This window comes from Tyto alba, unplaced genomic scaffold (assembly GCF_018691265.1).
Source record: "Tyto alba isolate M040663 unplaced genomic scaffold, T.alba_DEE_v4.0 Super-Scaffold_40, whole genome shotgun sequence".
In the NCBI taxonomy this organism is placed as follows: Eukaryota; Metazoa; Chordata; class Aves; order Strigiformes; family Tytonidae; genus Tyto; species Tyto alba.
In genome coordinates this window covers 44,819,581-44,834,012 of record NW_024881316.1, presented here as the reverse complement: position 1 = coordinate 44,834,012, position 14,432 = coordinate 44,819,581, and the positions used below count along the sequence as shown (strand labels likewise).

Here is a 14,432-nt window from a genome sequence, read left to right as displayed (position 1 = left end):
CCAGTGCCCCCGGTGCCGCTCCTGGGATGGGTAGGTGGGGGGCTTCTCTCTAGCTTGAAGTCTGAGGAGCTCTGGGGTCAGGGTGATGGGTGCAACCCGCAGAGAAGTAAAACCAAATCTAGGTGATAAGGCTGCTAATAGTAATGTCTAACTTTCCATTTCAAATGCGTTCCCGCGTATAATTTATGGATAAGAGCCATGCCTCATGTTTTCTCGCTGCTCACTGGTTGCTAAGAACAAAGTTGGCCTTCAGGAAGCATTAAACCATACACTCTACATAAGGATATTGAATGTTTCTGAAGAAATGTAACAAAGAAGAAACTCCCTATTAGGCTATGAGAAAGGGAGACAATACAAGATGTTTCTCTGTTTGATGTGGCACTTTGTTCTGTGTTCAGCTAATACATGACTCTTCACCACAGCGGGCTGGAAAAGCTGCCACAGAGCTTCATAATGAGCGTGGCAGCCTGCAAAGCTGGGATGGAGACACGCGTTTTCGAAGTGTTGCTTCACGAGTTGTGGTTGTCTTCCCGTTTTAACAGGTGGTGGCCTTAGGAGAAGTGCCTGATGGGACGGTGGTCACCGTCATGGCTGGAAACGATGAGAACTACTCTGCAGAGCTGCGAAACGCTTCTGCCGTGATGAAGAACCAGGTGGCCAGATTTAATGACTTACGATTTGTGGGCAGAAGTGGAAGAGGTAGGCCACTGCATTTTACGTGTCTGTAATGAAGTAAGAACACTGTCTATATGTCAAACTTACTTTGCAATGAAATACTGATTAATCTGTAAATAAATCATTGTCAGCCTTTCATTTGGAGGGCTGAATGCATGTTTTATTTGCAAACTTCAGGATCTGTGCAAAACAAGAGTTTCTCTTAGGTTTTTCTGACTGCTCACATCTCTGTACGTTTTTATGAGACACAGGTTTTGAAAAATGATTCACAGAATACCTGCTTCCCTATTTTAATCACACAGCAAAGGCAGAAGGAAATGGGGATATTTGTAATCTGGGTTATGTAGTGTCAGGGAGTGTATCTCAGGCCACGGCAGCGAAAGATGGAGAATTCCCTTTAGTAGTAGGGCTGCTTCTGAAGTTGTTGTAGAAGACCTGTAATTAAAGGGATTTTGCATATCACATGTGCTATAGGTTGTATTCTTTAAGGCCTTACATCTTTAAAGGCTTACGGCTATTGGTAGTGACTTCCGTGCTCTTTACAATAAAACTGCATATGACCTGCAAAAATAAGCTGTACTTTTCTTTTAGTAAGCTGGTTGACTTCTTATGAATTGCTGGTAAGCTTGGGCTTGAACTAAATTTAACCTTTACTTTAAATGACAGGGTAACTTTCATTTTTTTTTCTTTTTTTTTTTTTTGAAGATGTAGAGTGCTGTCATTGTCTTCCAGCTGTTTAGGAGCTTCCTATAATCTGGAAACTGCACTGCACTCATAGAAAGCCTTTGTAATCATTGCAAGTTTGCAAGCATTCCTCTTTAAGATTCTTGTAGCTGCTTTCAAATTTCAGGTAATGACTGAAAGGATAGCTTGAAGGAAGCTGGCACTTCTGCACTTTTTCTGCAGGTTTGCTGTATCAGTCATTGATTCAATCTACTTTTTTTTTTATGTATTTGAAGTAATTACTTGTTTTTTAAACTATCTCTGCATGGGGCAAAACAAAGCAATAGAAGCTGAACAACTGTGTTGGGAAATGAGAAATACAGCTAAATTTATGGTAATATTCTTTAGAAAGCAGTTGTAATTCATCTTATGGAAGGCAAGAACCAGAGAAAGACTTGTTAAAAAAAAATAAACATGTGACAGAGGCCTAGATAGTCTAAATCAGTCGTCACGCTTTTACAAGTGCTTTCTGAAAGTGAGTCCATAAGCGTGGCTTACAGTGGCTATTTTTTATTTTAGTGACCTGGCCAACAATTCTCTTTATCATTTTACAACTTAAAAAGTATCAATAATAATAACTTGAAAGACAGAATAAGTATCACAACAGTAATGCAATATAAATATGGCGTTCATTGCCCTTTTGGATAAAGTGTTACCTATCTCTTCCATTTGTCTTGCTTTCTTTAAAAAACCCTGTCTGCTTTGTTATTCTGCTGATGGATTAGGTTTGAAAGTTCTCTGGCTCCATCACTACTGCTGCCTTACAGTAAAAGTTCAGTAGTGTATCAGTCTTTCAGTAGTGCTGAAAAAGAACTGAAATGTGATGTACTACCTCTGATCTGTGAATTTCATTTGAAACGTATGATATATACTTTTTATTAAAGCATAGGAAATGAAATAAAGGGCCTAAAGCCTCAGTAGATATGGCTACAGACGCATATAAACACAAACCTCCTAAAATTTGGTTCCAGTAGTTTAATTTATATTTGTCTCTTGCAGACTTGGAATAGACTTTTTCTCTGATCAATCTGGGTAGAATCTATGGAAAAGTGATAGTGTACATTTCAAACCCTCAACATATTTATTTAAGAGACTTCAAAGAAAAACAAAGGGTGTGCACTGTTTTACTATATTGGCTTTCTGAGTTTTGGCTAGTTTCCCAAATAGCAATTTTTATATTTAAAAAAAAAAAAAAAAGGAAGAAAAAAGACAGACTTAACTGCTTGCAGACTTTTCACGCATGGAAGATGAAGAAAGCTTCTTTTGATGAAGTGTAATTATGTCCAAACAGAGCTGACCCCCTCCCCCTATATTTCTTATGATCTTAACGGAAGAAAGTAGGGCTTTTCCTTTGAAGCAGCCGGGACTCGGTGGAGGATCTGAAATGCTGCATTCTGCTGCCAGAGGCAGGATGGAGAAATTGGTCCAGACTTGTCTTCCAGACTTAGAACAGAGAGGGGGAGAGAGAGAGAGGGAGAGAAGGAGAAAGAGTTATCATTAATGATAGATTTTTAGAACTCTGCTTAAAATAGCAGGAAAAGAAAGCAGTAGTTGCAAACAGAAGTGAGAAAGCTCCTTACATAGACAAATATCAGTAGATACAGGTCTTGAAGTAGAACAGGAAAAATAATGTAATAAAAAAATCATTTTTCGGTGGCGAGAAACTAATCCACACCTGTTCCTGACTTTAGATTTACATCTTTCTAAACAGCTTGCTCTTTGATCTCTGTATCTCTAAATTTGATTGTGAAGTCTGAATCATCAACTTACCACTTCACCTCCTCTCCCACGTTTTCTCTTGCTTCCCATGGCTCAATGAAGAAACTTGATTTTTATACATATTAATGTTGCTTGCCTGACAGAAGCTTCATGTTTTTGTTTGTATAATTTTTCTTAAACGCCTTTTTTGGATTCATAAGAATAAGTAACCGGAGCACTTTATGTGAATGCAGAAGTTGGTTGTATGAGGTTTTCAGGCGATAGCTCACGTTTGCAAGCCTGATCCACAGCACAAAGAAAGAATTCCTGTCTTCAATAAGCAAAGGATCATAACCTTAATTTTGTTGTGTCCCGATACTTTAATCACATTAGCATCTAACTGAAAAAATATGCAACACGCACAAGCTGCTGAGTCTCCTTTCAAGCTAATTTCTGGGATTTGCCTTGTGCTTCAGCATATGTCCATCTCGTCCTCCTGTGTCAGCTCAACTCACATGTGTGAATAACAAAGAATGCGCAGTTTAGACACACTGAAGCAATAGTGCCAGATGACTGCTTGGCTGGGGAATTTAATAAAAGAGAGCTACAATTAGTCTTTAGCTTCTAAAAGTGGATAGTTGAAATGACTAAGGGCAATAAAGAAAGGTGATAAAAAGTGCATTAAAGGATTTCATAGCTGAGGAGGGATATCTGTGATGTATCTGTGGAAGGCATAAGCATTGCTGAAACAGAGGACTTTAAAAATTTATTTTGTTCTTAATCCTGTAATATGTAAATCATCTTTTGAAAGCTCTGGAACCTGAGTGCAGTGGCAGGGCTGCACAGCTCCCCGCAGTGAAGTGATGTATTGTTTACTGAGCGCGAGGGGGCTTCTTCAGTGTTACTTCATTAATGCTTCGGTTTGGTAGAATACCAGTTAGGGAACAAAACCAGTTTCTCTTTCAAATTAGATGCTTACCTGTTGAGCTTAGGCTGGCTGAGAGGTGACAGTTTAGAAATGCTGACAGACAAGGTTGAAACATAGCTCTTTACATTAAGGAATGCATTTTTTCTAGCCACTGTATCCCCTTGAGATATTTAGTGTCGTGCTTTGCCGTGTTTTTCTATAGAATGATTTTACAGGGTCTTACAAGTAGTATATTTTGTTGGTTTAATTTTTAGTTGTGATAGTCTTTTATACTGATTTGGCATATAAATAGCATGGGAAGGCCAAATTCTTCATTCAAAGGTATATGGAAAATCCCTTTAGTATCTTTGCTACCAATAATATTCTACTGATTTTATATAGTGTCTTTGCTACCAATAATATTCTACTGATTTTATATGGGTAACTGTGATCTGAAAGTCCTCATCATACAGTTTAAGAGTCAGAACTTTCTGCCATGACAAGCTGGCGCTGAAGGAGGCCTTAAACCTGTCCCAGGCGAATTACATATATGCAAGCAATAGGCTGAATTCCTTCTTGGAGAGGGATGAAAGGCACGGACCCTTTTCAGCCCTAAACAAGCAGGCGTGGAGGCACTGTGTGCTTCCGCAAGGCTGTTGCTGTGTGTCTGAAGGCTGCCTACGCACACGCTGTGCTCCGGCAGTTTACCTCAGGAGACGGCGGATAGGCAGGACTGAACAAAGACTGGACGCCCTGTGTACACCTAGCTCTCCTCTTATGATGATCCCTCTCAAAAGATTTGAAAAAATAATCCCAGTGAAACTGGGAAAAACCACCTTCAGCCGTGCATCTCCACTTGGGCAAAATTCAGCATCCTGAGATTTTTGCACCTTTGCCAGGGTGCTGACCTCCCCTCTAACCTGCATCTCTCGGAGAGGTGGGCACAGCTGGAGTACAGCTATACCTGGAAAATCATTTTACTCTAAATGACAGTTATATTTCCTTAAAATAAAAATCCACGTCACATTCTAGTTCATGAAAAATATAGCCAAGACAGTTTGAAGTTGCACTCTTGATAATAAATGATGCGTGTCTCAGGCAAGTTTGGGGGATATACGACTTGGACCAGAAAGACCAATTACTAGATTTGACAGCCAAAGCTCTGTTCTGTATTATGCCTTATATATAAGCTGTTCTATATTAGGCTCAAAAAAACTACATTAAGTTTGTGCTGTTACCTATCATTTAAGATTTGTGTCTTGATTGAATGCCTTCAGAGTTCAGCAAGAGGAAAAAGCCCTAGCAACAAAAATGCACGTATGCACACAAGGAAGAGGCGGGGGGAGAAGGAGTTTTAAGTGTCTGGTAAAGTTGCAGCTTAAATGAGCACTAAGGCCGAAGATTGCTGACTGTTTTATTGAGTCACTGTTGTACGCCCACCTTTTCCTGTCTTGAAACAGTTTTCAGTTTTGACTATCTGACATGACTAACCGTTGCATATCTAACAGATTACAACTGTCAGTGAGTCTCCCAAACGGGGACCAGCGCCTTGTGAGAATGTATGTTCAGACACAGGCAGCTCCCTTTATTTATTTCTTTTTAACGTTTTCATTCAGTTAAAGGCTGCAGATGATCTTGTGCAATCTCTGTGTGAATTCAAATTAAAAAAAAAAAAAAATGCAGACTTATGGTAGCAGCATACGCACACACAGCAGTTCCTCACCCTCATGGGAGAGTTGGGGGCTTTCTTAGTATTTCATAGATGGAATACAGGTAGGAAAAAAAAGTGTGTTCTAGTAATAATGATATCATCACATTACCCCTGGCATATGAAGGACAGGAGACACTGATTCCCTGTTAAAATGACTCCCAGGAGGAAAATATATTCTTTCCTCATCTTATTGTAGTCAAGTCAAACAAATGAAATGATAAAACTGTGTGAAGTAAATAACATGTGGCCACATTCTGCTCTCTGTCACACAGCTGCAAAACTGGAGTAAATTTTTAAATTATCTGACTTGCTTTGGATTTACACCACTTTCAATACAGCAAAGAATTTGGCTTGTCTTCAGCAGTGAATCACTTTTGTTCTGTCATTGTATGATGACCCATTATTAAATAAGAAACATTTAGATTGTCAACACATGGACATATTCTTGACATAGAGTAAAACTGAAGGGGAGGAAAACTCCTATGGTCAGTTATGTTTTTAATTTTCACGATTGTGGTAACGACAGGGAATAATTTTAAACGTCTCTGATTCTTTACTGAACATGCATGTGACTGTTTTCATGTTGTAATCACTCATTCCTTGTTTTTTTCCCTTTGTAGGGAAGAGCTTTACTTTGACAATAACTGTCCTGACAAATCCCCCCCAAGTCGCTACATACCACAGAGCTATAAAGGTTACAGTGGATGGGCCAAGGGAGCCAAGAAGTGAGTATTATATTCTTATTTTTACACTTACGTCTGCTTAATTTTGTTTAAGAGACCCATAAATGAAATATATATCTTTGTCAAACATTGGTTCTTGCTCAGCAAAATATGTAAGCGCATGCTTAATTGAGAGTCTATTGGACCACACACATACTTGCATTAAACACACACTTAAGTGCTTGGCTGAATTTGGGCAATCATGAACCTGATTCTCATTCACATCAAGGTCTTGATACATTATCTGCCAGTGTAAATGAGAACTAAACCCACTGTATTTATATATAATCTGATTTAGGTATAATAGATACAATCCTGCAACATGCTGAATACCATAAACTCCCTTAAGCTTCCAACCGAAGACGTTTAGAACAAAATAGGAGACTGATCTTCAGGATCATTCCTAGTGCAGAGACAAAATATATACTATAGTACCTTTTTGTTTGCCCTTAAATTCTTTTGCCATCAGATAATTAATGCACCTGGTTAATCTCATCATACCTGAAATTGGTTTTCAGCTGTGGACTCATCATAGACCCCTGGGGGCCAAAGAAAGATAAAAAAACAGTATATCAACAGCATGGTCTTTGTTTCTTATATGTGCACAGAAAGTCTATTTTATTTAAACATAGTCCAGCAGATTTTCCCTCAGCATGTTTATCTCATAGCAGTGCACCTTCCTAACTTACTAAGAATCTATTTGCGATGATCTCTGGCTGTATTTTTATGACAACTGTGTTTTGTCATGTTCTAGCAGTTTTATGGGTAGCACTTATTTTTAGATACAGTCAAGTCTGGTTATCTATCGTGATTTATACGGCTGTCTCTTTGTCTAGCACATTTAGCTGATAACTGGTCTCACATCATATGGGTATCACTGATGAGGCAGTTCTGAAGTTTTTTCTTAATCTGGCTAGAACGGCTCTTTCTAAATTGATTGGATTAACCAGGTATAGCTGTATTTAAATTACATCTAGAGATTAAGAATTATTTGATGAATAACCACATCAAAAAAATCCCTATAATAGAAGCATCTCAAATAATTATTTTGCCTTTGATCTGCACATACAAATGAGACCTTTAAGGAGCTCTCATGGAGTTTTGTTTAAAATACCACAAAGACAGAAGAGGTAGAAAGACATAGACAGAATTCACGCAATTAAATGTTTCTCTTGCTAATACACGCTGCAGTGTCACCTCCTCTTACATTGAGACAGGAACTGAAATGGCTTCTGTAAGAACTGTTCGGGCTGTAGAGTTTCACCTTGAATAATAAACTATGGATAAATTTCATTATGTAGATACTTACATTGCTACCAGCTCACAGCTGAGGTGTCCGTCTATCACAGTGAGGGGATTTTTGTTCTGTCTTCTCTCCTGAGCTGAATCAGTTCCCATTTCTAATTTTCACCTGCAGCTGGTGCTCCATGTAGCTTACCTGGAGACACTGAGCAAACTGCATTCATGGAGTAAAAACCAGAGAACAGGTTATATATCATTTAGCTATTCCCATTGAGAGGCTTCTTCCATGTATATATTGAGGCACTGGCAAAAGAGGAAATCTCCCAGCAGAGGACACAACCGCTGTGAAAGAGCAAAGTGGTTTGAAAATGATGTGGAGAATAGCATGGACCACCCTGTGTAGCACAGAAAGGGAACCTGCTTGCATTGGGACTAACCATTTTGATGATCAGTGGACTAAAAATGAGGCTGTGTTCATATCACTTAATAAGATTTCCAAGTTTGGCTGGAGTTTTTTTAGTTTAGATCTGAAAGGCCTCTGTACATGACACTTGTCTGCTGTTGTCATTGAATAACTGAACCTAGGATTGCTCAGTAACTTAGTCCTTATAGCCTAGATGGAATTGATGGAATTATTGTGTCTGTCTTAATCTTTTTTTTTTTTTTTTTTTTTTTTTTTAAGAAAGCCAAATTTGAGATTGAATTTCCAATTGTATTGGAATATTTTGGCTAAATACTCATTGAAGCTCTCCTCTGGGGTCAGCTTGGTTCTGCAAGTTCTGTTACTGCAGTCTGATAGTTTCAAGGCTACGACACCTTTGGAACGACTAGTTATTAAACTTGAATTTTCAGGGGAAAAGTAGCTCCAGTGAGCTGTGGGAGTCTCACTTAAGTTCTGCTTTCTTCTGAGAGCTGCTGTACTCCTGTAGATTTATTGCTGTTTGGTAGTAATCATTCAAGAAGTATATCTGGGATTTACGTTGCGTAAGGAAAATTAGGTGGTTGGGGGCAATAAAGAATTTGAGTCAATGAGCAGCTCTGATAACAAATGTGCTTTTCTTAACAAATTATGTATCGGCAAATAGTGCCCCTCTCTGCCAGGATCTGTATTTCACTTCGACATCTCAAGCATGTTATCCTAGTTTTCCTCTCTCTGGCAGCTCAACCAGAGCTGTCACATCACAAACAACTTTTTTCTTAATATACACATCTGGCGTTGGCAGTTGGACCAACTTCATAAGAGCACATGATCATCATTCATTACAAGATTAAAAAGTACCCCATGGCATCATTGATGTTTTTTAACTTTGATCTTTTGCAGTTGTGATTCATCTCAGTTATAAAACTTCCCTTTAAAGGAACACAACTGATGACTTATTAGAACCTTCATTCTAAGTAGCGTAAACATAAAATTATGCACATCTTTACAAAATGTCATTTACTTTGTTGCCAGCTTATCATTTTAAGACATGACATCATGCTTTAGATCGTGAATTTGTAAGGCTTGTTTATAGGCAAGGCACTCTGACCTTCTTTCTGTTGGCAAGTTGACTTGAGCGAACGAATGCTGCGTGCTTTCCAGCAGCAGTAGGAGCAGCAGCAATACCATAACAGATATCGCAATCATTTAGAACCTGACTTTAAGAGTGCTGAACAGTCATGGCATGCAGTGACTCCAGTTGGTGTTTTGGATGCTCAGCACTTCAGAAAATCAGGTTCTTAAATGTAAGTGCCATTTATTTGTATTAAACGTATGCTTGTAGAAGCTTGCTGCTTTGCCTCTCTGTTATTATTTTAAAATATTTTAATAGAGACAGTGATGTCAGGTTGCTCTGTTAGGAAAACCTGCCCACTTCTATATGAGAAAAGGTATTCAGATAACTTTTCCGTGGAAAATATTTACTTATTTTTAATTATCTGTTTCAGTCTATCTAGATTACCATCTGGGGACATCTACTGTGTTGCAGAGTCTTTATACTGGATTGAGACAGCTCATTGCACTCTGAGTGATGGATTCTAGAGACGGGGTTGTATAAGATCTTTGGGAATCATTGGGAAATCTTGCAGATATTTCTCTCTTCTCACATCCAGGATAAAACCTCTGCCATATGTATAGTTTGGCCAGAAGAGCTCCCTTCCAGCTGTGAGGGCTGAAAGAAGCTTTCCAGAGAAATAAGTTGTTATGAGGCATAACTGACCAACAGATAGCAAGAGATCACTGTAAAGGAATTTAAAAAAAAAAAAAAAGTACAAAAGAACTCCCAAACCTTTACCTAAGCCCCCTTTTAATGCCTTTGCCTTACCTCATTATAATTACAGATAATGATTTGCCCTTCCATAGTGATACCTTTTGAAACAGGAGACATGTCCTCCTTTCTGACTGCTTTTGGTAGAATTTCAGTCAGGAGGGAAATCCTGAGGAAGGAGAAAGAAGTCTATATATTTTCACATTTTGCCTGGATTCCAATGACTTTAGTTTGTCTCTAGTTAAAGGTAGTGTTCAAAGTTACCAACCACAATTTTCTTTATCAGCATGAATGGGAAAGTCTTTCTGAGCTTTGAACTGAAGTGTTTCAGTAGGAGAAAACTGCTCTATTTCATTCAGCTCCCGAATATTTCTCTGCCACCGCCGCTTGCAAGGTGCACACGTGATGAAAGGTATGAGCAAACATCGCCTTTTTGTCTGTGCACGCTGCAGAAGCCAGTGAAAGCCAGAGAGAGGTTCTGCTCAGCCTTTGTATTAACTGTTTGGCCAACCCAGCTTATAAAAAGCAGATAAATGATTAAGATTTTTGAGATTCCTCAACTTAAAACCATAACAGTTTTTAGGATGTTCTCCCTCTTTTCTTTCAAAGAGGGAGAGTGGAAGGATAAGTCTGGGGCTAGTGGAATGTGCATTGGAGTAGAACAGCTTTAAATCTTTCAGTTTGGTTTTTTGGTTTTTTTTTTGTTTTGTTTTTTTTTTTTTTGTTGACTGCCTGTCAGCAGCTGGGCTGGTGGCCAAGCAGGAAATGACACATCGAGAGGCATTTGTGTTGTGCAACATTTTGTGGAACTGATGCAAGGATACATTGTCTGTTTACGCATTCCTCTGCTAACAGCCTGCATGGCAGTACTTTTATTCAGGGACACATGGCATGCTACAGCAAGAAGCCAGATCCGTAACATCTCTTTATGCAGAATTATCACAGCAGTTAAAACACGCTGTGTGTCCCCTGGTTGGAATACTCTCTGGCTTGCCTTCAAAAACCACTGTACCAGCCCCACTTCTTTCCCAATAATATATTGATTTGACTGTGGGTTTTTTTTGTTTTTTTTTTTTTTTTTTCACTGTGTTGAATTGGGGCAGCGCAGAGACAGTTTGCAGAACAAGAGGAAATTTTACGGGCAGGTCCTACTTTGTGCGTCTAACTCAGACCGTAAATGGATCATTGTAGTTTTCTGAAGTGATGCTTTGCAGACACTCAACACAGAAGTTTGCATCTTCATGTGCTTTGGCATGGTGAGGAGGTTTTTAATTAAAGTCAATGCTAAATACCCTGAGATACAATGAATGAGTCCTGGGTTTTCATCCAAAATGAAGTTAGAAAATCTGCAACTTGCACTGGTCTTTCAGAGTGACAAATCTCTACTGAGATCAGCTGGGTTATTCCGGATTTCTCCCAGCGTAAGTGGGAGCAGAGGAAGGCAGAGTGGGCGGTGTGGTGGTTTGCAAGTTGCTCTAAGTGACTTTGTAAAGCTTAATGTTTGTGTTATAATGCCCCTTTGTAAGAAATGAGGCAAAATGTGATTATACAGCCAAAGAAATGTTCAGTGTGGCTATGCTATGGGGCTTAGGTTCCTCTCTGTGACTATCCAAGCATGACCACAGTCCACTTCCAGGCTGGGACCTGACCTCCTGTGCTCAGGTCCCCAGTAAGGAGTTGTAGTGTTTCTGATTTCAGTGGTACAACACCAGGTCCTTTTTGCAGTGTAAAATGTAAGACATCATAGTTTCACTCACTATCATTTGCTGCTGGTTTATTTTCTGCAAATGTGTAATTTCACAAAACCGTACTAGCTGGGGACTGGAGCTCCTGAGCATTCCCAGAGGCTGTTAGAAACTGGTTGGATGATTCAAGTGTTCCTCGTCAAAGGTGGCAGACATTATATATGCCAGTGGTTTAGGTTTACGTTTGAGGTGGGTGTGTAACCCACAGAGCAGGGCTTCTTACAGCTACCCTGACCACGATGCATGCCTCTGGAACAAGGTGCCAGGAGGCTCTTGGGGGTGGTAGCTGCATCCCAAGGACCAGGCTGTTCTTGTTTTTTCCACTTTGGCTAGAGAGGGGCTGGTGCATAAAGACTCATCATCTGAGGAGTAGACTATGAGAGAAAAAATAATTTCTGGTGATCATAATTTTTATCTGCTGATGTAGTCTGTAGGGTAAGATGAAAGTGAAACCTACTTAGTTTGCTCATGGCTTGAATTCATACGCTGCAGTTCTGAAATCTCAGTGATCTGTGTGACACTGGCTGGCTCTCTCCATGGGAGGACATTGTTGCCCCGGGAGGTGGCAGAATGACCGTGTGTTCACTGTTATGGTGAGAAGGAAAAGGCCTTGAGAAGATTATGCAAAACAAATGGACAAGTCTGAGCATCAAACCATTCCCTAAGATGCCCTCATCAATAGTAATGCAGTCTCAGTTTTTATTTGTCAATAGTGCAGATTGTTTCCATCCCATGTAGAGGGAACACTGCTTCCAAATGGCCTATTCCTAGTACATTTGGCATGTAAAATGACCATCACGCTGTTCTTTTGATATCACAACTACTACTATTTGTATTCAAAATGTCTCTCCAAGCCACAAATAAAATCATGGCCCCTCTGCACAGTTGTGCTGCATAGTTGTGTGATAAGAGAGTTTTGGCCTGAATAGCTTATAGTCTCCATTAAAAATAGAGATGGTAAGAGGGGTTATAACTAAACAAATTAAATCAGCAATGGAAGTGAGTTTATTCTGTGTCTCCATACAGCACGACTGTGAGAAAAGGAAAAGTGAAAGCCATTTTTCTGTTACTACTCCATGTAGGTACTGAGGAGGAAGATCATATAAAAAAAGGCATTAGAGTAGCTTTTCCCAGACAATTTTGTTCCATATTTTCCTCCCAGGAGAACTCTTGTACATCTTCACTTTTGAAATGCATTTAACTTGTTGCTACTAATACCAGCATCTTTTTCTCACACTTCAGTGTATCACCTCTTATACCTCTCCCTCCACTCTCCAAAGTGGGTTGGGATTTAGACAACAGGGCAAATATGTTTGTGAGATGCTGAATCAGAGTAGTGTAAGCAGACTACCTGTGTAGTTCTTCCTTGCTGACAATCCCAGATTTTTTTATAAGTTTTTTATAAAATTTAGTTTTACTCTCCATATAAACTTCATTCTCCACTGAAAAATGGTCATCCCAGACGTGAAACACAGATGCTGATTTAACCAGACAAGGAATGCAGAAGAGGAAATGAGGAAGAATATCATACTTAATTGAAACTTCAGGGGAAGAAATTTAGTAATGATCTCATGCTGCCGTATGTTTGGGACACCGGAAACCTTACTGTTATGAAGAACTGGGTTCCTTAATGCGTGTGTCTGTTCAGATCCCCTGTTACATATCTCATCTACAGTAGACCAGCTTACTCAGCACAGTAGTGGCTCACTGTTGACTGAGGGTGGCTTTTAGCTCTCCAAAAATTAGATATGTTGGGTAAATCTCCTCTGAAGTGAATGAAGAGACACAAGCACTTGCAGAGAGTGATTCATCTCACCTATCTTAACACCTATCTCAGAGTGCAATGAATTGCCCTTTAGAGCTATCCATCCCTTTCCATTGATTATAAATGGAGGCCAGATGACTAGCCTAGACTAGGCACCCTGTTTTTGAAATGGCTGAAATCAGATGAGATTATGAGATATTATAGTCCTAAAGTGTACCTAATGTGAAATGTGTCACTGATGTGAAATTCAGGTAACCTGGGTTAGCTTTAAAGCAGGTAGCTCAGGTAGTGATAGCAGGACAGTCACAGGTAACATGAAGCTCAGCATGGGTTATCTGACCGTTTGCCCAGCTGCTTGGGTGGATGTTTTATCTTCCACTGAACTGTGAACAGTCCATGCTACATTTCTGACAATATAAGTAATTATTTAAAGCTGACTTTGAAGCGTCTATACAGCTGCCATAATGAATGCAGTACACACATACCTTAAAAAATGATGCTATCTACTAAGGCATCATTATCACCTCTTGCAGGGTATCGGTAGTCAAGTACTGCTCAGGTCCTACTCAGCTTGGCTCGTGTGAACTGCTGAGATTAAAACTCAAGTTATTTAGCTGTAGGCATAGTATTCGGTAAGATTTTTACATGGACTAAAATACTGCAGCTGCATAAGAAACGATATAAAGGTGACAATACACTTTATAGGCATTACCTAAATGTGAAGAATCTTGGGAAACAAACACATCTAATGATTTTCCTGACACTGGGAAGTACACCATGTTTCCAGTGTTCCTGCTTCACATCAGAGCATGTTAACTGTACTTTCCTTATCCAAACTTAACATGCTGCCCGTTCTCCTTTGGTTCTGAGATGTAATCTTTCCCACAGCGTGGGAAGGCAAACCCTTTTACCCGATTATTGCCGGCATAAATGTTTCTTGCTTCCATCACTCTTCAAACTCTTGTACCTGCATTTTGTGAACTTTACTCCCACTTCAT

General features: G+C 39.5%; 1 protein-coding gene across 4 annotated transcripts in view; it reads left to right on the top strand.

Moving 5' to 3' along the window:
• The window catches only part of RUNX2 (RUNX family transcription factor 2), a 161,795-nt gene that overhangs the window by 7,711 nt on the left and 139,652 nt on the right, over positions 1-14,432 (top strand). For all 4 annotated transcript variants that reach the window (XM_042803343.1, XM_042803342.1, XM_042803345.1 and 1 more), the window contains exons 2-3: positions 543-699; positions 6,335-6,439. In XM_042803343.1, the coding sequence (XP_042659277.1) occupies positions 543-699; positions 6,335-6,439 (262 nt within the window). The remainder of the gene's footprint in view (positions 1-542; positions 700-6,334; positions 6,440-14,432) is intronic.